Source organism: Eschrichtius robustus, chromosome 11 (genome assembly GCF_028021215.1).
Source record: "Eschrichtius robustus isolate mEscRob2 chromosome 11, mEscRob2.pri, whole genome shotgun sequence".
NCBI classification, from domain to species: Eukaryota; Metazoa; Chordata; class Mammalia; order Artiodactyla; family Eschrichtiidae; genus Eschrichtius; species Eschrichtius robustus.
This window is the reverse complement of record NC_090834.1, coordinates 103368203-103389649: the sequence shown is the minus strand read 5'-3', so window position 1 is coordinate 103389649 and position 21447 is coordinate 103368203. Positions and strand designations below refer to the sequence as shown.

At 38.8% G+C, this 21447-nt stretch overlaps 2 protein-coding genes across 2 annotated transcripts in view; both read right to left on the bottom strand.

The window, feature by feature from the left end:
- The window catches only part of OOSP3 (oocyte secreted protein family member 3), a 37311-nt gene extending 21069 nt beyond the window's left edge, over positions 1 to 16242 (bottom strand). The window contains 3 exon segments of the mRNA XM_068556144.1: positions 3478 to 3656; positions 9681 to 9777; positions 16219 to 16242. Of these exon segments, the coding sequence (XP_068412245.1) occupies positions 3478 to 3656; positions 9681 to 9777; positions 16219 to 16242 (300 nt within the window).
- The window catches only part of STX3 (syntaxin 3), a 142186-nt gene that overhangs the window by 19969 nt on the left and 100770 nt on the right, over positions 1 to 21447 (bottom strand). The gene's annotated exons all lie outside the window — the stretch shown is intronic.

Sequence of the window (21447 nt, the reverse complement as noted above, 5' to 3'; positions counted from 1 at the left end):
AAAAAAAATTAAAAATAGAATTACCATATGATCCAGAAATTCCACTTCTGGGTACTTATATGAAGAAAATGAAAACACCAATTCAAAAAAATTTCTGCACCCCACCATGTTCACTGCAGCATTGTTTACAATAGCCAAGACATGGAAACAACCTAAGTGTCTACTGATGAATGAATGGATAAAGAAAATATATACACACACATACACACACACACACACACACACAAATGGAATATTATTCCAGCATAAAAAATAAAATCTCACCATTCACGACAACATGGATGGAACTTGAGGGCATTATGCTAAGTGAGATAAGTCAGACAGAGAAAGACAAATACTGCATGATCTCACTTATATATGGAAAGTATATATAATATACTTAAAAAGCAAAAACAAACAAACAAACAAAAAAACCCAAGCTCATACAGAGAACAGACTTGTCAGATTGGTGATTATCAGAGGCAGGGATTGGGGGTGGGCAAAATGGGCAAAGAGGGTCAAAAGGTACACACTTCCAGTTACAAAATCAATAAGTGATGGAGATGTAATGTACAATATAGTGACTCTAGTTAATAATACTGAATTTCATATTTTCAGTGTACTTTTAAGTATATCTTGAAAGTTCTCATCACAAGAAAATGAAATTTTGAAGCTATATGTGGTGATGCACATTAACTAGACTTATCATGGTGATCATTTTGTAATATATATATAAATATTGAATCATTATGTTGTACACCTGAAACTAATGTAATGTTATATGTCAATTATACCTCAATAAAAATTTTTAAAAAGAAAGAAATTCATCCTATAAGTACATTAAAAGATACACAATATCATTAGTCACCAGGGAAATGCAAATCAAAACTACAGTAATACCATTTCACACCCCCTAAGGTTACCAGGATCCAAAAGACAGAAAATAGCAAGTATTGGCAAGGATGTGGAAAAACTGGACCCTCATACACTGCATGTAAAATGCGACACTTTGCGAAAGTCTGGCAGTTCCTCAAAAATTTAGCGTTACCATGTGACCCCGCAATTTAACTTCTACATATTTACCCAAGATAATTCAAAACTTGTGCACAAATGTGCATAGCAGCGCTATTCATAATAGCCAAAAAGTGGAAACAACCCAAGTGTGGTATATCCATACAATGAACTATCATTCAGCAATGAAAAGGAATTGAGTATTGATATATACTACAATATGGATAAACTTTGAAAACATGCTAACTGAAAGAATTCAGTCACAGAAGGCTACATATTACATGATTCCATTTATATGCAATGTCGAGAATATGCTAATTTATAGAAAGAGAAATTAGATTAGTGGTTTCCAGGAGCTGGGGGAAAGGAGACTGTAGAGTGCCTGCTAATGGATATAAGATGCCTTTTGGGGGTGATTAAAATATTCTGGAATTACATAGTGATGATGATTGCACATCTTTGTAAATAGACTAAAACCACTATATTGTACACTTTTTAATTTTTTAAATAAACTCTTCTTCCCTACTCCATGACAGGTAGTTAAACCGAGTGATAAAGCCCTGCTTTTTTTTTAATACTAACTAATGGAATTCTAGATGCTACCCTTTGATGGAAAATCTTCATAATAAATAAAAGTAAACCTGAGAAAGAAATGAAGCCACCAAGGAAGAGATCCTTTGTACCATAAAACTTGTTCGAAGAATCTGACTTGGTAAGGTGTTAAACCAAAATCCCCCTCCCCCACCCCTCCACCCACTCCTGGAACTTGAGAATTTTCAAAACCGTAAACCAAATTGTTCCACACATACAAATCTATCCTTGAAAGTATAATTTCAAAAGGGTCTTGTAATACTGAAAACTTTAAAAATGGTTTTCATGCCCTGAGAAAATAACCTTTAAAGAAATCTGTAGCTCTGATGGATTGTTTCATTTCATAGTTTTTTGTCCCTATAAAAACATTGTAGTTGATCTCTGCATCGCTCTTAGTATCTCTTATTTAATTGTATAAACTTTGTAAAGCCATGCTATCAATCTTTTAGCCTTTGTTGTTTTTTCCCTTATGCCCATAATAAGTCATGCTTTGAAATATGAGAAAGGTACATGAAGGCAAAAGAAATTAGAAATATGCGTACTTCAAAAAAAGAAGTTGAGGGCTTCCCTGGTGACACAGTGGTTGAGAATCTGCCTGCCAATGCAGGGGACACGGGTTCGAGCCCTGGTCTGGGAAGATCCCACATGCCGCGGAGCAACTAGGCCCGTGAGCCACAACTACTAAGCCTGCGCGTCTGGAGCCTGTGCTCCGCAACAAGAGAGGCAGCGATGATGAGAGGCCCGCGCACCGCAATGAAGAGTGGCCCCCACTTGCCACAACTAGAGAAAGCCCTCGCACAGAAACGAAGACCCAACACAGCCATAAATAAATAAATAAATAAATAAAAATTAAAACTTAAAAAAAAAAAAAGAAGTTGAATTAGCAAGTTTTGTGGATGCAAAGTAGTAAATTGAAGGAAACTGCAATTGTTTATATCACTCACAAACCACACACCTCTCAATAGATAGTTGAGTTATTCTCCACATAATGTTTCTCTACATACATATTTTTTTAGCTCATGTTGTAAAACCACTGCATGTTAAGTGCAAAGTCCACTTTTTCTTCCTCCACCAAAGGTCAATGTTGAATTGCCTGAAAGTTCCTGTCAGAAAATCCAGGTTCATTCCCACTCTCCCATTCCCTAGTTCTATTACCTTAGACAAGTCACCTAGACTTGACTTCACTCTAGCTGTATAACCACAAAGAAAAATGAAAAAGAGGAGGTTTTACCACCAAGGATCAAAAAATTACAATCTTAGCCAATAACTCCAAGGAGTATATTTGAAAGGGCAATTATAGACCAAACTCATTCACGGACAGAGATGTAAAAATTGTCAAAGTACTAGCAAATTCACCTCTCATCAAACATTCTCAGATCTTTCCTTCTGAATCCCCCAGTGCTTTGTATCTCTGACATACATTGTGATCCACAATTTTCCATTGCCTCCTTCTTCCAAAGAAGTATGTAAATCTCAATTTACCAATATCTAAGCTTCAGTCCTTCCTCTTTTGGACAGCTGCATGACTTTGGGTAAATTGTTAGCCTTTTTTAGCCTCAGTTACTTAATATGAAAACTGGGAATGATACCTTCTTCTCAGTGTTTCTAGACTTTAGGAGATCTAAGGACCAAAGATGTACGAGTGGTTGAAAAGTCATAATAAAATATACTGCAATGTATTCTCCCCAATGGGCCATGAGCTCTTCAAGGCCAATTCCTGGGTCCCATTGGTCTTTCTATTCTAAAAGTATCAAACTCAAGTGTCATAAAAATGAGCAGGTTCTTCACCTTTGGCTTTGACCTGACTCCACCCATCTTGCACCAGCTAAGCACAGCAGCCACTGCAAGGTAAGATGGGGGGGTAGTTTGTTATTTTGAAATGGTCACAGCTCTTACCTTTTTCCAAATCCCACACTCAATGACAAGATAATTAAACTCATACCCCTTCTCAGTTATGCTGGTGACAGGAGAGCCAGTTCCCAGAGACACTTCATCAGAATGCAAGAGGTGGCCTTGACCAAGTAGAGTCAATGGAACAACAGCCCAGAATGTAGAAGAAGTACACCCTATGGACACTGTTGAAAGAATCCAAAAAAGAAAGATTCAGATAGAAATTTTTGTCCTAGAGGACACTGAAAATCTGAGCTTCTTATTAAAATATATATAGATAGATACATATATAGATTTATCTATGTATATGTATATATACCCCTTAGAGCACCCTTGACAGATGCAGTGTGATTGTTCAGATAAAGCCATAACAGTTGTGAGTGAAAATTAACCACAGGTCAGATTTGCAGGCTTATCTGGAGACAACCTCCATCTCCTTCACCCAGTGCCATTTCCTTAAAAACTACAGACTTAAGCTAAACATGGGATGCTGTCTCTGCTTCACTTGCTGTGTGGGACTGCCCCTAGACTGGGGGAGCCTCAAGCTGGTGTGATGGCCTTGGGTCTACATGACAAAGCCAGTGTACCTATATGGGAAAAGAATCTAAAAAAGAGTGGATACATATATATGTATAACTGATTCACTTTGCTGTACACCTGAAACTAACACAACATTGTAAATCAACTATACTCCAAAAAAAATTTTTTAACTAAATAAATAAATAAAAAGAAGGGGACAGGGGATGACCAGAGATAGGGGGCTGGATAATGAGTAGATCAGGATGGGACATGGAAAAGAAAGCTGAAACTCCAAGCATGGAAATCTTTTCCCCCAGGCAGGGTGAATGGGGTGGAGAGCTGCACAGTGGAAAATACCTACATCTAAAAGGAAAAATAAAAAATAGCTCTTGACATCCACCAGAGGGCAGACAGCAGAAGAAAGAAGAACTACAATCCTGCAGCCTGTGGAACAAAAACCACATTCACAGAAAGATAGACAAGATGAAAAGGCAGAGGGCTATGTACCAGATGAAGGAACAAGATAAAACCCCAGAAAAACAACTAAATGAAGTGGAGATAGGCAACCTTCCAGAAAAAGAATTCAGAATAATGATAGTGAAGATGGTCCAGGACCTCAGAAAAAGAATGGAGGCAAAGATCGAGAAGATGCAAGAAATGTTGAACAAAGACCTAGAAGAATTAAAGAACAAACAAACGGAGATGAACAATACAATAACTGAAATGAAAACTACACGAGAAGGAATCAATAGCAGAAAAACTGAGGCAGAACAGCGGATAAGTGACCTGGAAGACGGAATGGTGGAATTCACTGCTGTGGAACAGAATAAAGAAAAAAGAAGGAAAAGCAATGAAAACAGCCTAAGAGACCTCTGGGACAACATTAAACGCAACAACATTCTCATTATAGGGGTCCCAGAAGAAGAGAGAGAGAAAGGACCGGAGAAAATATTTGAAGAGACTATAGTCGAAAACTTCCCTAACATGGGAAAGGAAATAGCCACTCAAGTCCAGGAAGTACAGCGAGTACCATACAGGATACACCCAAGAAGAAACATGCCGAGACACATAGTAATCAAATTGGCAAAAATTAAAGTCAAAGAAAAATTATTGAAAGCAGCAAGGGAAAAATGACAAATAACATACAAGGGAACTCCCATAAGGTTAACAGCTGATTTCTCGGCAGAAACTCTACAAGCCAGAAGGGAGTGGCATGATATACGTAAAGTGCTGAAAGGGAAGAACCTACAACCAAGATTACTCTACCCGGCAAGGATCTCATTCAGATTTGATGGAGAAATCAAAAGCATTACAGACAAGTAAAAGCTAAGAGAATTCAGCACCTCCAAACCAGCTCTACAACAAATGCTAAAGGAACTTCTCCAAGTGGGAAATACAAGAGAAGAAAAGGACCTACAAAAACAAACCCAAAACAATTAAGAAAATAGTCATAGGAACATTCATATTGATAATTACCTTGAACGTGAATGGGTTAAATGCTCCAACCAAAAGACACAGGCTTGCTGAATGGATACAAAAACAAGACCCATATATATGCTGTCTACAAGAGACCCACTTCAGACCTAGGGACACATTCAGACTGAAAGTGAGGGGATGGAAAACGATATTCCATGAAAATGGAAATCAAAAGAAAGCTGGAGTAGCAATACTCATATCAGATAAAATAGACTTTAAAATAAAGAATCTTACAGGAGACAAGGAGGACAGTACATAATGATCCAGGGATCAATCCAAGAAGAAGATATAACAATTATAAATATATATGCACCCAACATAGGAGCACCTCAATACATAAGGCACCTGCTAACAGCTCTAAAAGAGGAAATCGACAGTAACACAATAATAGTGGGGAACTTTAACACCTCACTTACACCAATGGACAGATCACCCAAAATGAAAATAAATAAGGAAACAGGAGCTTTAAATGACACAATAGACCAGATAGATTTAATTGATATTTACAGGACATTCTATTCAAAAACAGCAGATTACACTTTCTTCTCAAGTGTGCACAGAACATTCTCCAGGACAGATCATATCTTGGGTCACAAATCAAGCCTCAGTAAATTTAAGAAAATTGAAATCATATCAAGCATCTTTTCTGACCACAGCACTATGAGATTAGAAATGAATTACAGGGAAAAAAAAACCATAAAACACACAAATACGTGGAGGCTAAACAATACGTTACTAAATAATCAAGATATCACTGAAGAAGTCAAAGAGGAAATCAAAAAATACCTAGAGACAAATGACAATGAAAACACGACGATCCAAAACCTATGGGATGCAGCAAAAGCAGTTCTAAGAGGGAAGTTTATAGCTATACAAGCCTACTTCAAGAAACATGAAAACTCTCAAATAAACAATCTAACCTTACACCTGAAGGAACTAGAGAAAGAAGAACAAACAAAACCCAAAGTTAGCAGAAGGAAAGAAATCATAAAGATCAGAGAAGAAATAAATGAAATAGAAACAAAGAAAACAATAATAAAGATCAATAAAACTAAAAGCTGGTTCTTTGAGAAGATAAACAAAATTGATAAACCATTAGCCAGACTCATCAAGAAAAAGAGGGAGAGGACTCAAATCAATAAAATTAGAAATGAAAAAGGAGAAGTTACAACAGACAACACAGAAATACAAAGCATCCTAAGAGACTACTACAAACAACTCTATGCCAATAAAATGGACAACCTGGAAGAAATGCACAAATTCTTAGAAAGGTATAACCTTCCAAGACTGAACCAGGAAGAAGTAGAAAATATGAACAGACAATCACAAGTAATGAAATTGAAACTGTGATTAAAAATCTTCCAACAAACAAAAGTCCAGGACCAGATGGCTTCACAGGTGAATTCTATCAAACATTTAGAGAAAAGCTAACATCCATCCTTCTCAAACTCTTCCAAAAAATTGTGGAGGAAGGAACACTCCCAAACTCATCCTATGAGGCCACCATCACCCTGATACCAAAACCAGACAAAGATACTACAAAAAAAGAAAATTACAGACCAATATCACTGATGAATATAGATGCAAAAATCCTCAACAAAATCCAGCAAACAGAATCCAACAGGAGATTAAAAGGATCATACACCACAATCAAGTGGGATTTATCCCAGGGATGCAAGGATTCTTCAGTATATGCAAATCAATCAAGGTGATACACCATATTAACAAATTGAAGAAGAAAAACCATATGATCATCTCAATAGATGCAGAAAAAGCCTTTGACAAAATTCAACACCCATTTATGATAAAAACTCTCCAGAAAGTGGGCATAGAGGGAACCTACCTCAACATAATACAGGCCATATACGACAAACACACAGCAAACATCATTCTCAATGGGGAAAAACTGAAAGCATTTCCTCTAACATCAGGAACAAGACAAGGATGTCCACTCTCACCACCATTATTCAACATAGTTTTGGAAGTCCTAGCAACAGCAATCAGGGAAGAAAAAGAAAGAAAAGGAATCCAAATCAGAAAAGAAGGAGTAAAACTGTCACTGTTTGCAGATGACATGATACCATACATAAAGAATCCTAAAGTTGTCACCAGAAAACTACTAGAGCTAACCAATGAATTTGGTCAAGTTGCAGGATACAAAATTAATGCACAGAAATCTCTTGCATTCCTATACACTCATGATGAAAAATCTGAAAGAGAAATTAAGGAAACACTCCCATTTACCATTGCAACACAAAGAATAAAATGCCTAGGAATAAACCTACCTAGGGAGACAAAAGACCTGTATGCAGAAAACTATAAGACACTGATGAAAGAAATTAAAGATGATAACCACAGATGGAGAGATATACCATGTTTTTGGATTGGACGAATCAATATTGTGAAAATGAGTATACTACCCAAAGCAATCTACAGATTCAATGCCATCCCTATCAAATTACCAATGGCATTTTTTACGGAACTAGAACAAAAAATCTTAAAATTTGTATGGAGACACAAAAGACCCCGAAGAGCCAAAGCAGTCTTGAGGGAAAAAAACGGAGCTGGAGGAATCAGACTCCCTGACTTCAGACTATACTACAAAGCTACAGTAATCAAGACAATTTGGTACTGGCACAAAAACGGAAACATAGATCAATGGAACAAGATAGAAAGCCCAGAGATAAACCCACACACCTATGGTCAACTAATCTATGACAAAGGAGGTAAGGATATACAATGGAGAAAAGACAGTCTCTTCAATAAGTGCTGCTGGGAAACTGGACAGCTACATGTCAAAGAATGAAATTAGAACACTCCCTAACACCATACACAAAAATAAACTCAAAATGGATTAGACACCTAAATGTAAGACCTGACACTATAAAACTCTTAGAGGAAAACATAGGAAGAACACTCTTTGACATCAATCACAGCAAGATCTTTTTTGATCCACCTCCTAGAGGAATGGAAATAAAAACAAAAATAAACAAGTGGGACCTAATGAAACTTCAAAGCTTTTGCACAACAAAGGAAACCGTAAACAAGACGAAAAGACAACCCTCAGAATGGGAGAAAATATTTGCAAACGAATCAACGGACAAAGGATTAATCTCCAAAATATATAAACAGCTCATGCAGCTCAATAGTAAAGAAACAAACAACCCAATCCAAAAATGGGCAGAAGACCTAAATAGACATTTCTCCAAAGAAGACATACAGATGGCCAAGAAGCACATGAAAAGCTGCTCAACATCACTAATTATTAGAGAAATGCAAATCAAAACTACAATGAGGTACCACCTCACACCAGTTAGAATGGGCATCATCAGAAAATCTACAAACAACAAATGCTGGAGAGGGTGTGGAGAAAAGGGAACCCTCTTGCACTGTTGGTGGGAATGTCAATTGATACAACCACTATGGAGAACAATATGGAGGTTCCTTAAAAAACTAAAAATAAAATTACCATATGACCCAGCAATCCCACTACTGGGCATATACCCAGAGAAAACCATAATTCAAAAAGACATATGCACCCGAATGTTCATTGCAGCACTGTTTACAATAGCCAGGTCACGGAAGCAACCTAAATGCCCATCAACAGATGAATGGATAAAGAAAATGTGGTACATATATACAATGGAATATGACTCAGCCATAGAAAGGAACGAAATTGAGTCATTTGTTGAGACGTGGATGGATCTAGAGACTGTCATACAGAGTGAAGTAAGTCAGAAAGAGAAAAACAAATATCGTATATTAACACATATATGTGGAACCTAGAAAAATGGTACAGATGAACCGATCTGCAGGGCAGAAATTGAGACACACATATAGAGAACAAATGTATGGACACCAAGGGGGAAAAGATGCGGGGGTGTGGTGGTGGTGGTGGGGTGAGTTGGGCGATTGGGATTGACATGTATACACTGATGTGTATAAAATTGATGACTAATAAGAACCTGCTGTATAAAAATAAATAAAATAAAATTTAAAAATTAAAAAAAAAAAGCTCTTTCCCAAGCATGAGGATAAACTAGAGAAATCACTTTCTTTGGGAGGGTGGGGAGGTAGAGGGCAAAAGAGAGGAAGCAACACCACTACAGAGGTCAGGAAAATAAAATGGCAAGTCACTTCTACTCAAAATAGCACAGAACAAAAGACCCAGTAACCTCTACACCTTCAGCAAAACATGAGGGTTGTTCTTGTACCTGACTCTTGCTCAGAAAAAGCCAAAATTATGCAGAAAAGTAAAGATGATCGTAACCCCACAGAAGCCTTCACGATGTCAGCTCCCAACCAAAGACCCTGGAAAAACACAGGAAATTGGTAGCACCTGGCCTGTTTTGAATAATTTTACAGCCAATGCCACACCCAGCTGACTGCATTTACAAGTCACTTTGTGCTGATTGATTTTATTTTCCAGGAATATGCTTTGTTTTTGCTGATCCAAATCGCTTACTATCTGGAAAATATGGAAAGCACAAAGAACGAAATTAAACTCTTTATAAAAGCCAGCATTTTTTATATTCAGAGAAAGACTTCTTTCTACCACCTGAAACTTGACATTCTCCTGATCACTCCATTACCGAAATCAAGGATGCAAAGAAAGTGCCACCAGCAAATCTTTGAGAACTGTGACTTCTCCAGGCCCTCTGAAGTTCCTGGGAGAAGATGTTCAGAGTGTCAATGCGTGTTTATTGAATCGTTGGGGAAAGACATTTAGGGAGATCTTTTAAGCCAGTGGTTTTCAAACCTTAGCAGAATCAGAATCACCTGCAGGGCTTGTTAAAACACAGATTGCTAGGCTGTGCCCCAGATTCTAATTCGGGGCTGCCATGGGGCCTAAGAATGTGTGTTTCTGAAAGTTCCAGGTGATGCTGATGTGCTGGTCCCAGGACCACACTTTGAGAACCACTGACTCAGATAATATTACTTTAGAGGACCACATAGTTCAGTGGCTCACAAACTTTAGGTTAATTATCAAAATTATCAGGAGGGTTATTTAAAAATATAGATGTCTTAGTTCCACTCCAGTCCAATGGGATCTAATTGTAGCTGAAAGCTTTAGAGGACATCTGAGTCACTGCAGGTTCTTCTGAAAAAAATGTACATTTCCAGAGTCTAAACCAGAGGGACAAGGCCCAGGAATCTGCATTTTTAACAATTGCCCCCAGGTGATTCGTGGAGGTTTCTCATACTTTGAGAAACCTGGAGCAGAGGTCCTCAGGACTACTGATGAGGGAGGGAGGGAGGGAGGGAGGCCTCCAATTCTCCTTCAGTGACTTCCATTTCATTTTCATCTGTTTTACGTTAGAGCCTTTTTTTTAACCACCAACGTTATAAATCCTCTCTGTCCTTTGAAGTGTAAGATCTTAATATTAAATTAAACACTAGATGTGACTAGAGATTGCTCCAGAAATGTCATCTCTGATACATCAACGAGGATTAGAAAAATGATTCCAAATCCTACTTCCCTTCATATATTCTCCTGGTATTTCCAACACCTATATAATATAAACGCTGTAAAACATTTATGTTATTTGTGCTAGTAGTTGCGCCCTTTTGAGGATCTGGAATGATCTAAAAGAAAACAGAGAGACCAGTCCAACCAGCATGATACTGGGCCTAACTCCAGAATCAGCAATCTGAACAAAGCCTTTCCATAAGAGGAAAAAAAAAAAACCTTCACCCAAGGCAGCACTTCCCTCCTCCCAATTGTAGCTTCTTCTAGACATCCACATATTATAATAGGAAAAAAGGGGTGGGATAAATCAGCATGCCACCAGGCCATTTTGTATCACCTCCAGATCTGGGAAGGAAGGACCTCTGCTCACGACTCAGGCTGTAGAGGGCTTCACTCTGGCCTTCTCCACTGTGCCCTTCGCCTGGGGGAGAAGATGTGTTGGATCAAGAGGACAAGCCACCAAGAGCCCAAACCTCCAGAATTTTCTACCCAAATGGCCCTCATTTCACACCCAAGGCCCACAATGAGTCTCTCCCCTGAGTCTGTCCTCCCCGGTGTGGGTACCCCTTGGCCCAGTGGGTGACCAAAAGGTAGTTGCCTACTAGAAATATGACCAGAGCTTGGACACGTCATCTGTAGGGTCCACACCCATGCTCTCCGTGTGTGGGGGGCCCCTCACAACACAGATCGGAGTGGGATTGGGAAGAGAGGAGAAGTTGGGCCACAGGCTATGGGTAGGAGAGTGAAGTGGAGTGGAGATAAATGGTGGTTCTCACCACATTGCAATGTTCCAACACAGAACTCTGAGGACTCTGAAAATTCCAAATTAAAACCTGCCTTTCTATCTCATTATGAAAGTTGGTTCGTCAAAATAGGAGGTCAGAACATATCTTGTTTAACAGTTTCTTTGATTGATTTATAACTTTTATAAGTTATCTGGAACATGTGCTTCCATTTGTACCCTTGCTCCTGTCCCCGTACATGCTGGATAGGAACAGACCTGGGCCATTTGGGCTCAGCTCAGAGTAGCTGGTCCTGGGCCATATCTACTGATCTCCTTGGAAGCTCTTAGGACCTTGTCTAGCTCAGCCAATGACCTTGAAGGACCTGGATTTTACTAGACATCCTGGTTCACCCCTCAATGTTCACCTCTAGTGAATCAAGCAAATGAACGGAATTACATAAGTCGTGTTTAACAGCATGTACAGAGGCGAAACAAAAGGAGTACAGATTATCTCATAGTGCATTTACTTGATTAGATAAAGAAATACTGAATAATAGATGACTCTAACGTACTTAATACTTGGGTGACCTTGACTTCAGACCCCAGATGCTTAAATCCTGAATTCTCTCTCAATCTTGCTGGAAACCACCTCAATCTTTTACTTTTATTTTCTAGTTTGTTCCTATGTAAACTTCTAACATTTATTCCAGTGTGATTATAGGTCAATACATATTATTAATTTATTATTTGGTTTAAGCATCTGGGGCGGTTCCTTTCAGCAAATATTTGACCACCTCTCCCGTAGCAGGCATTTTACATGGTACAGTAGGAGATACAATGGTGAACAAGGAAGATTTACCCTTGCCTTTGAGGAGCTCACTGCCTGGCAGGGAAACAAACATTAAACAAACACAGTTAAGAAATATTGATAATTCTTCTGCAAATCACTAATTGCAGTTCTCCTATGTGCTACAAAGGAAAGTACAGAGTGCCAAGGGTGTAGATAACAGAGGAACACAACCAAGTCTGGAGGTGCCAAGAGAGTGTCCCTGAGGAAGTATAGTCCCCCTTAACCACAAGGGATGCCTGAAACAGAGGATAGTACCAAACCCTATTTATACTGTTTTCCCTATACGTACATAGCTATAATAAAGTTTAATTTATAAATTAGGCACAATAAGAGATTAAGAACAATAACTAGTAATAAAATGGAACAATTATAACAATATACTATAATAAACGGTAGGTGAATGTGGCCTCTCTCTCCCAGAATACCTTATTGTACGAATGTAATGCCTTTTCCATTTTAACTAAGCACTTTTCATGCACTGTGGCCTTCCCTTTTGCAGTTTGAGGTGTGACAGCCAAACCAGCACGAATTTCTTTTTCCCTCTTGATAATTTCATGGGTAGAAGATTCGTTCTTACTGTAGACCTTAGCAACTTAAGCATACAATTTTTTTTTCTTTCCTTATTAAGTGGAGAACTTTCATCTTTTCACTTAAAGGAAGCATGTATAGCTTCTCTTTGGCGTATGCGAATTGTTAGCATGGCGCGTTGCTACTCTGGCACTTTGGGGCCACCATTAAGTAAATAAGGGTCACGTGAACACGAGCACTGTGATACCACAATAGTGGATCTGATAACCCTGACAGTTGCTAAGTGACTAATGGGCAGGATACACCTGACAAAGGGATGATTCAGGTCCCAGGAGGGATGGAGCCATAGACATGAGATTTCATCATGCTACTAAGAATGACATGTAATTTAAAACTTATGAATTGTTTATTTCTGGAATTTTCCATTTAATATTTTTGGACCACGGTTGACCACAGGTAACTGAAACCACAGGTAACAGAATAACCATGGATAAGGGGGGACTACTGTGGTATTTAAGCTGAAGGATGAGCAGGCCATTTGAGGGAACAGGAAGCATTGCCACCTGAAGGCAAGCACTCAAATGAGGAAAACCACACATGCAAATACTCCTTGAGGCAGGAAGGAACATGGCACAATAGAAGAACTGGAAAGAGTGAGGCTGGAACCTAATATACCAGACAGTGAGGTAACGCTGGAGAGACAGGCCAAGGTCAGAAGGTACAGGTCCTTAGAGATCACATTTAAAATACGGAGTTTTATTCAAAGAGCAATGGAAGCCTGCAAGGTTTTAACTGGGAAGCAAATAATCAGAATTCTGGCTTTAGGTGTGAAATCGAATACTCCGAGCCCAAAGAATCACAGATATATTTTCAATTCTGTGGGTGTTTAAGTAACTTGTTGAAAACATTACCAGCACAATGATAAAGAATCTCTACAGCAAGGAAAATTCAAAACTGACATTTTCATAGATTAAAAGTCTTAGGAGAGTGGATGTCAAACTGTGTTCCTTGAGAATTCCTTTCCTTTAAATGGGGTCTATGTATTAATCAAGTTTGAGAATTGCTGCTCTAGGAGTTGAATGGAGAATGAATTGGAAGGGGGTACAAGTGGCTAAGACAAAAATTTGGAAGTTACTGTGAGGGTGCAGAAATTATGGTAATTTAAATCAGAGTCGTGGCAGTAACGGCAGAAAGAAGCAGGTTCCAGAAAGTAGAGTGTTTGATAAGATCAGTGATTGAGGGAGATAGAGGTTATCAGGCTTGACAACCAGACTTCAGGTATATACAACTGAGTTGATAGTTATTAGTGAGATAATAAGAGTTAACAATTATGTACTGCCTATTATATACAGGGAACTATTCTAATCACCCTTACAGTAACTCATCAAATTCCCACAAAAACTTAGGGGAGAAGAACTATTATTATCTACAATTTACAGACAAGGAAACTGAGACTCAGAGAGGTTAAGGCACTTTCCTAAGGTCACACAGCTATTATTTAGTAGCAAGGACGGCAGTACTAATGAAGAAGCAAGTTAGCAGCAGAAGAAAAAGATTTCAGTTTTGGATATGCTGATTTTGAGATTCCTATGAGACATCCAAGTAGAAATGTGGAGAAAACATTTGGCCATAAGTTGGGACTGAGAGAGGAATCTAAGACAGGAATAAAAATGTGGAAAATATTAGAATATTTGAAGGCTTCAACCTGGATGTGAGAACATCTAGAGTACGTAGCATGAGAAAAAATAATAGCTTAATACAAAGCCCTGAGAACATACAACATTTAAAGTTTAAAAGTATATATATTGGTAGTGAGTACAAAGAAGGAGTAGTCAAAAAAACTGGGAGGACAACAGGGGTGGAGGTTGATGCTATTGCCACAAAAGTGATGTGGGAAATGCGTCTCAAACTGGAGAATCAACTATATTCAAAGCTTTTAAGAGTTCAGGTGGAAAAGACAACCCACAGAATGGGAGAAGTTATTTGCAAATCGTATATCTGATAAGGGCCTTGTATCTAGAATATATAAGGAACTCTGCAACTCAATAATAAAAAAACAAATGTTCCAATTTAAAAATAGGCAAAGGATCTTTTTGGAGTGATGAAAATGTTCTACAATTGACTGTGGTGATGGTCGCACCTCTCTGTGAATGCTCATATCTGTGAATACGTGAAAGACCACTGAAACCACCTGACATGGCTGAAATGTATAGGACGCGAATTATATCTCAAAAAAAAAAAAAAGCTGTTTTTTCAAAAGGGGGCCAAGTTAAGTGAAAACTGAAATTTGTCCATTGCATGTGGAAACAATTTGTACGTAACGTCAGCTGAGGAGTTTGATGTGATGGTAGAAGCCGAAGACAATTGTAGAAGTTAAGAGAGTCTGCCAGTCACTTGACTACTCTAAGAGCCATTCCCTGCCCTTCCTCTGCTCAGCTCTGAATCAGAGGGCTGATCCCTGCAAACATCTGCCCCACACGCCACCACACCCCTCTCCTAACTGGCTTCCAGTTAGGAGTCATCAGTGGGAAGCCGGATGGTAAGGATTTACAGCTGGGTCTATGGCCTGTCATCTCGCTTTCATGGATGCCTGGGAATCTGACCCTCAGTTAACTCTCCTAACATTAACTCAAGAAATTGTTATAAATTCACCTATACCAGGTACAAAATAAATGACAATCTAGATAAAGACTACGTATTGCTTTGTTGTTGCTGCCCCCAGAAAGTGAGAGCTAGTCACGTATACTTGAGGAGGTGTATAACTAGGTAGGTATAAAAGGTGAAGAGACCCCAGCACTGCTGGTTTCCTTGAGCCAAGGTTGTCCATCTTACTCAAGCCACTCATGGCCATGCTCATATCAAGCACAGAGTGACCGGAACATCAGAAGCTGTGCCTGGGACTTGTAAAGTCTCCTCTATGTTGATATTGTGCTTGCTGGTACTTTCATGTCCTGTATCCTTTCTTATGGCTAGGTAGACTTGATCCTGGGTGAAGCCTACTGTGCCTCATGAGTTTGATCATGAATCTGTATCCAACCTCACTGGTGTTGGTAGAGCAGAGTAGACATCGCTGGCAGGAGATTGGAGGGTGGGAGAAAAGGAGGATCTAGGGTAGTTCTCCCCCTTAATCTCTCCTCATGAGACATCTCCAGTGAGGGTACCCCTGCCAGGCAGCCCTACCTTCCACAGTTCCATGGCTTCCATTGGCCCCTCCAAGTCTAGGGTAGTGACAGTCTGCAGTTGCTAAACTCTGGGGTGCCTCATCTTCTCCTATTTACTCTTTCAGCTCTTCTAAAACCCCTCATTATTAGCAGAAAATGAGATATTAATAATCTGTGGCATGTGGTGGCATTACACTACTTAATTTGTCACCCATTGCTTCTTACGATGATGAGCCAGCTGAAGGCAAGATTTCTGAAGATCAGTTAGCTTCTGCAGTTGGCTGTGATAGCAACAATAATGATTTAGGAGAACATGGGGTGAGACGGCTACTTCTGACATTATGGATCAGCTTACAGGAATACAATGTTAAGTTCAAGATCTTAAGTTCTCTGTTTGACTTATGTTCAGAAAACCAGAGAACTTCTATACAAGCCTGACAAGATGTCATTATTTCTTATACCCACAGGCCAGAGGAGGCTGAGAATTAATGCCAAGATCTAACTGTACAGCTTGCAGAATTACAATGCAAGTATAGCTTACAGCCCACCAAAGTCTCTGTTGTAAGGATTTGATCGTTGACTAGGAAGGAGTGGGATCCTAAGAATCAAGATAGGTATTTTGCATATACTTGAAAGGACCTGAGAATCTTAATCATCTAATCAATTTGAAACTTTCTTGTTAAAGGAATTAGCTTCTCCTATCCTGGCTGAACAGCCTAGGCTTCCTTTGCTTAAAGACCCTGTAAAAATCTAATTTGAGGCAGTTTTCTTGCAAGGATACGGCTGTTCTCCTGAAAGCCTAGACCTATGACCACTCATTGTCTCTGGAACCATCACTAGGGTTAGATCCCACTATGCCCCAGGAAGACAAGTGCAAAGTTTGATCCAACAGGAGACAGCTTAAATACAAAAATAATTATGAGATCTTTCTAATTTACATTTGCAGAAACCTAGGAAAGATACTTGGAATTGGATTCGTGGCATATTAGATCAAAGAAAACAGAATATAATGTTGGATCATGCCAAATATTAATGTAGATGCAGTTACCAGAGACTATGAATTGTGCTAAATTTAGCTATAGGAAGTGACCCCAACATTTTGCTTGGTTGAAAGCAGGACTTAATAGTGACCTACATTAGGAAGAATGAGAGGTCAGAAATGCACTGTCAAATGCTTAAGGAGATGGGAATGTTGAAGAGAATTTATATCATGTGCAACCCACTAACCTAGCCTCTCTCTTCCTTGGGAAAGTCCAGAGAATACTCTCCTAACTATGACATTAGGAAATGAACTAGTGATGGGAAACGGTTGAGAATGATAGTGAGAGACTTGATCATTGAAATTATCTCAGTCAGTCTAATGTGATCCTAAATTAGCCAAGATTAGATGACACTACTTAACCATCCAAGACAAGGTTGGAGCAATTACTATAACTGGTAACAGAACCAGAGTGACAATAGAAGTGTTTTGACTGGTAGACATCAGCTAATGAATAATGAGGTAGCTAGAAATGAAATAGATGGTCAGCTTACAAAAGTATTGCTTGAACTCTATAACTGGAAAAAATTCTAAGTATCACATGTCAGTTATCGACTGCTGTGTAACAAATCACTCCAAAATCTAGTGGATTAACAATCATTTTCTCACAAATCTATGGGTCATCCATTTGGGCTGGATTTAGCTGGATGGTTATTCTATTAATTTTGCCTGGGGTTATTCATGTTATTTTATTCATCTGGTGGCTAAACTAACGCAAAATGATCTAGGATCACCTCACTCCTTGCTGGGGGTTGGCAGGCTGATGGCTAGACTGTCTCAGTTCTCCACAATATGGCCCTTCCAGCAGGCTAGCTCATGTTCATACACATGGTGGGTCTCCAGATTCACACAACAGAACTCAGTGCAAAAGCAACTTTCAACCTTCCACTTACATCCTATTTGCTAACTTCCTATGGACCCAAGTAAGTCACATGACCAAGCCCAAAGTCAAGTCTAGGATTAAGGAGATCTCCTGTATGGAAATATAAATTTTACAAACGTTAGTATACGGGTGTCGCATAAAGCCTTGAGATTTAACGAGATCGCTAAAGGAGAAAGAAGTGTTCCAGGAACTGAACCCTAGAATATTACAACTTTTAGAAAATCAGGCACGTTAGGAGGAACCAGCAAGAGAAAATGAAAAAAGGATCACTCAGAAAGGTAGGAAAAAAACTCCATAAAAGGATGGTGTTCCAGCCAAGTAAAGTAAGTATTTGAGGAGAAAAGAGCAATCAGTCATCAGGTGAGGTAAATGAGAATTTTAAATTCACAATGAAAGCAGCAGTATGGAAGTGACTTGTGATCTTGATAAGACCAGTTTCAGCGAAAGGGTGAGGGTATTCAAGTCTAAATAGAATAGTTTTAAGCCAGAAATGAGAAAACAGTTTTTAGCTGCAGGACATTGTTTCTGATATAATAACTAGGAAAAAATGACACATTTTTTATTTTTCTAATTTTTATTGGAGTATAGTTGATTTACAATGTTGTGTTAGTTTCAGGTGTACAGCAAAGTGAATCAGCTATACATATACCTATATCCAGTCTTTTTTTAGGTTCTTTTCCCATATAGGTCATTACAGAGTATTGAATAGAGTTCCCTGTGCTATACAGTAGATCTTTATTCGTTATCTATTTTATATATAGTAGTGAGTATATGTCAATCCCAATCTCCCAATTTATCCCTCCCCCCCTTAGATTGGAAAACTGTGGAAGTAATGCAGACTGAATGAATTAGAGGTAGTAGAATGTGACCAATAAATGGATCTGTCCACTGTAATGGACAACAGAGGCAAAGCCATCAGTGATCAACATATTAGCATTAGCGGAGGAAAAGATGTCATAATTAAGCCCATAGCTAAGGTGATATATTCTCTTTTTTCCCAACTTCACTGAGATATAATTGACAAACAAAAATTGTATATATATTAAGGTGAACAACAAGATGATTTGATATACATATATATTATGAAATGATCACCATAATCAAGCTAATTAACATTTCCATCATCTCACACAATACCATTTTTTTGTATGTGGGGGGAGAACACGTAAGATTTACTCTTAGCAAATTTCAAGCATACAATACAGTATTATTAACTATAGGCACTATGCTGTACATTAGATCCCCAGAATATATTCATCTTATAGCTGGAAGTTTGTACCCTTTGTCCAACATTTCCCTTTTTCCCCCAATCCGCAACCCCTGGCAACCACCATTCTACCATCTGCTTCTATGACTTTGACTTTTTTTAGATGCCACATATAAGTGATATCATACGGTATTTGTCTTTCTCTAATTTATTTCATTTAGCATAATGCCTTCAAGGTCCATCCATTTAGTCACAAATAGTAGGATTTCCTTCTTTCTCATGGCTGAATAATATCGCATTGTATATATATACCACGTTTTCTTTATCCATTCATCAGTTGACGGACACTTAGGTTGATGCCATAATCCTGGCTGTTGGCAAAAACGCTGCCAAGAATGTAGGAGTACAGATATCTCTGAGATACTGTAACTGTGCTTGTTTTTCCATCAAAGAATGGTTAATAGTTAAAGCTCAGGGGTTTGATGGACTGGTTCCTGTTTCACTTTGAGTTTTTTGCTCTGTTTCTGCCTTTGTTCTTATTTTTACAGAAATATATGACCACTGACCCATAGAACAGATATGCTGATCTGGACAATGTAATGACCACACTCAGGTTCTAATATCACCAAAGCACCCCGTGATTAGGGTACACATCTCCGAAAATAGAAGAGCAGCCTACCCCCAGCAAGTAGCCTGCAGCCGTTTCCTGCTTCCCTTCTTATATAAATCCTGGCTAACACTTAAAGAGTTGGGAGTTGGTTCTTTCAGGCAGTAGTCCACTTTCTCCCCAGGTTGTCGGCTTCCTTAAAATAAAGTTACTTCTCCTTTACCCAACACTTGTTTCTCAGTGTTGGTTTCTTGAGCAACAAGCAACAGAAACTGAGTTCCATAACAATACTGATTTCATTTCCTTTGGATATATACCCAGAATTGAGATTGCTGAATCAAAAAATAGATCTATTTTTAACTTCTTAAGAAAACGCCATACTGTTTTTCATGATGACTGTACCAATTTACATTCCCACCAACATGGCACAGGGGTTCCCTTTTCTTCAAATCCTCACCAACACTTGTTACTTCTTTTCTTTTTGATTATAGCCATCCTAACAGGCGTGAGGTGATATCTCACTGTGGTTTTGATTTGCATTTCCCTGATGATAGTGATTTTGAGCACCTTTTCATGTACTTACTGGCCATTTGTGTATCTTCTTTGAAAAATATCTGTTCAGGTCCTTTGCCTATATTCCAGTGGGATTATTTGGGTTTTTCACTATTGATCTGTAGGAGTTCCTTATATATTTTGGATGTTAATACCTTATCAGGTATATGGTATCTAATAAATATTTTTTTCCCATTCCCTAGGCTGCCTCTTTATTTTGCTGATGGTTTCCTTTGCTATGCAGAAGCTTTTCAGTTTGATATAGTCCCGTTTGTTATTTTTTTTTTTATAAATTTATTTATTTATTTTTATTTTTGGCTGCGTTGGGTCTTTGTTGCGGTGCGCGGGCTTCTCATTGCGGTGGCTTCTCTTGTTAGGGAGCACAGGCTCTAGGCACGTGGGCTCAGTAGCTGTGGCTCACGGGCTCTAGAGCGCAGGCTCAGTAGGTGTGGCGCATGGGCTTAGTTGCTCCGCGGCATGTGGGATCTTCCCGGACCAGGGCTCGAACCCGTGCCCCCTGCATTGGCAGGCGGATTCTTAACCACTGAGCCACCAAGTAAGTCCCCCGTTTGTTATTTTTGCTTTTGCTGTTTATGCTCTCAGTTTCATATCTAAAAAAAATCATTGCCAAGACAAATGGCAAGGATCTTCTTCCCTATGTTTTTTGTACATATCTGTTAGGTCTATTTATTAGTTTCATTTGGTGGTGTCATGTTTGCCTGCTTCTTTGTGAACACAAGTCTGTTTCCTTTGGTTTGCTTTCTCAATACAGTCCTCCTTGATGGCTCCACTGGCGTTTTACAACCTCCTACCTGGAACCCATAGTTTCCACATAGGAACTTTTGTCCATGGATGGCTGCTAAGATTACTATTGCTGTGGGGTTATATATGAGAGACCTCCTATTCCACCATCTTGCTGACCCAGAGCAAACATTGTAAAGCCAAACAGAGTATTCTCTA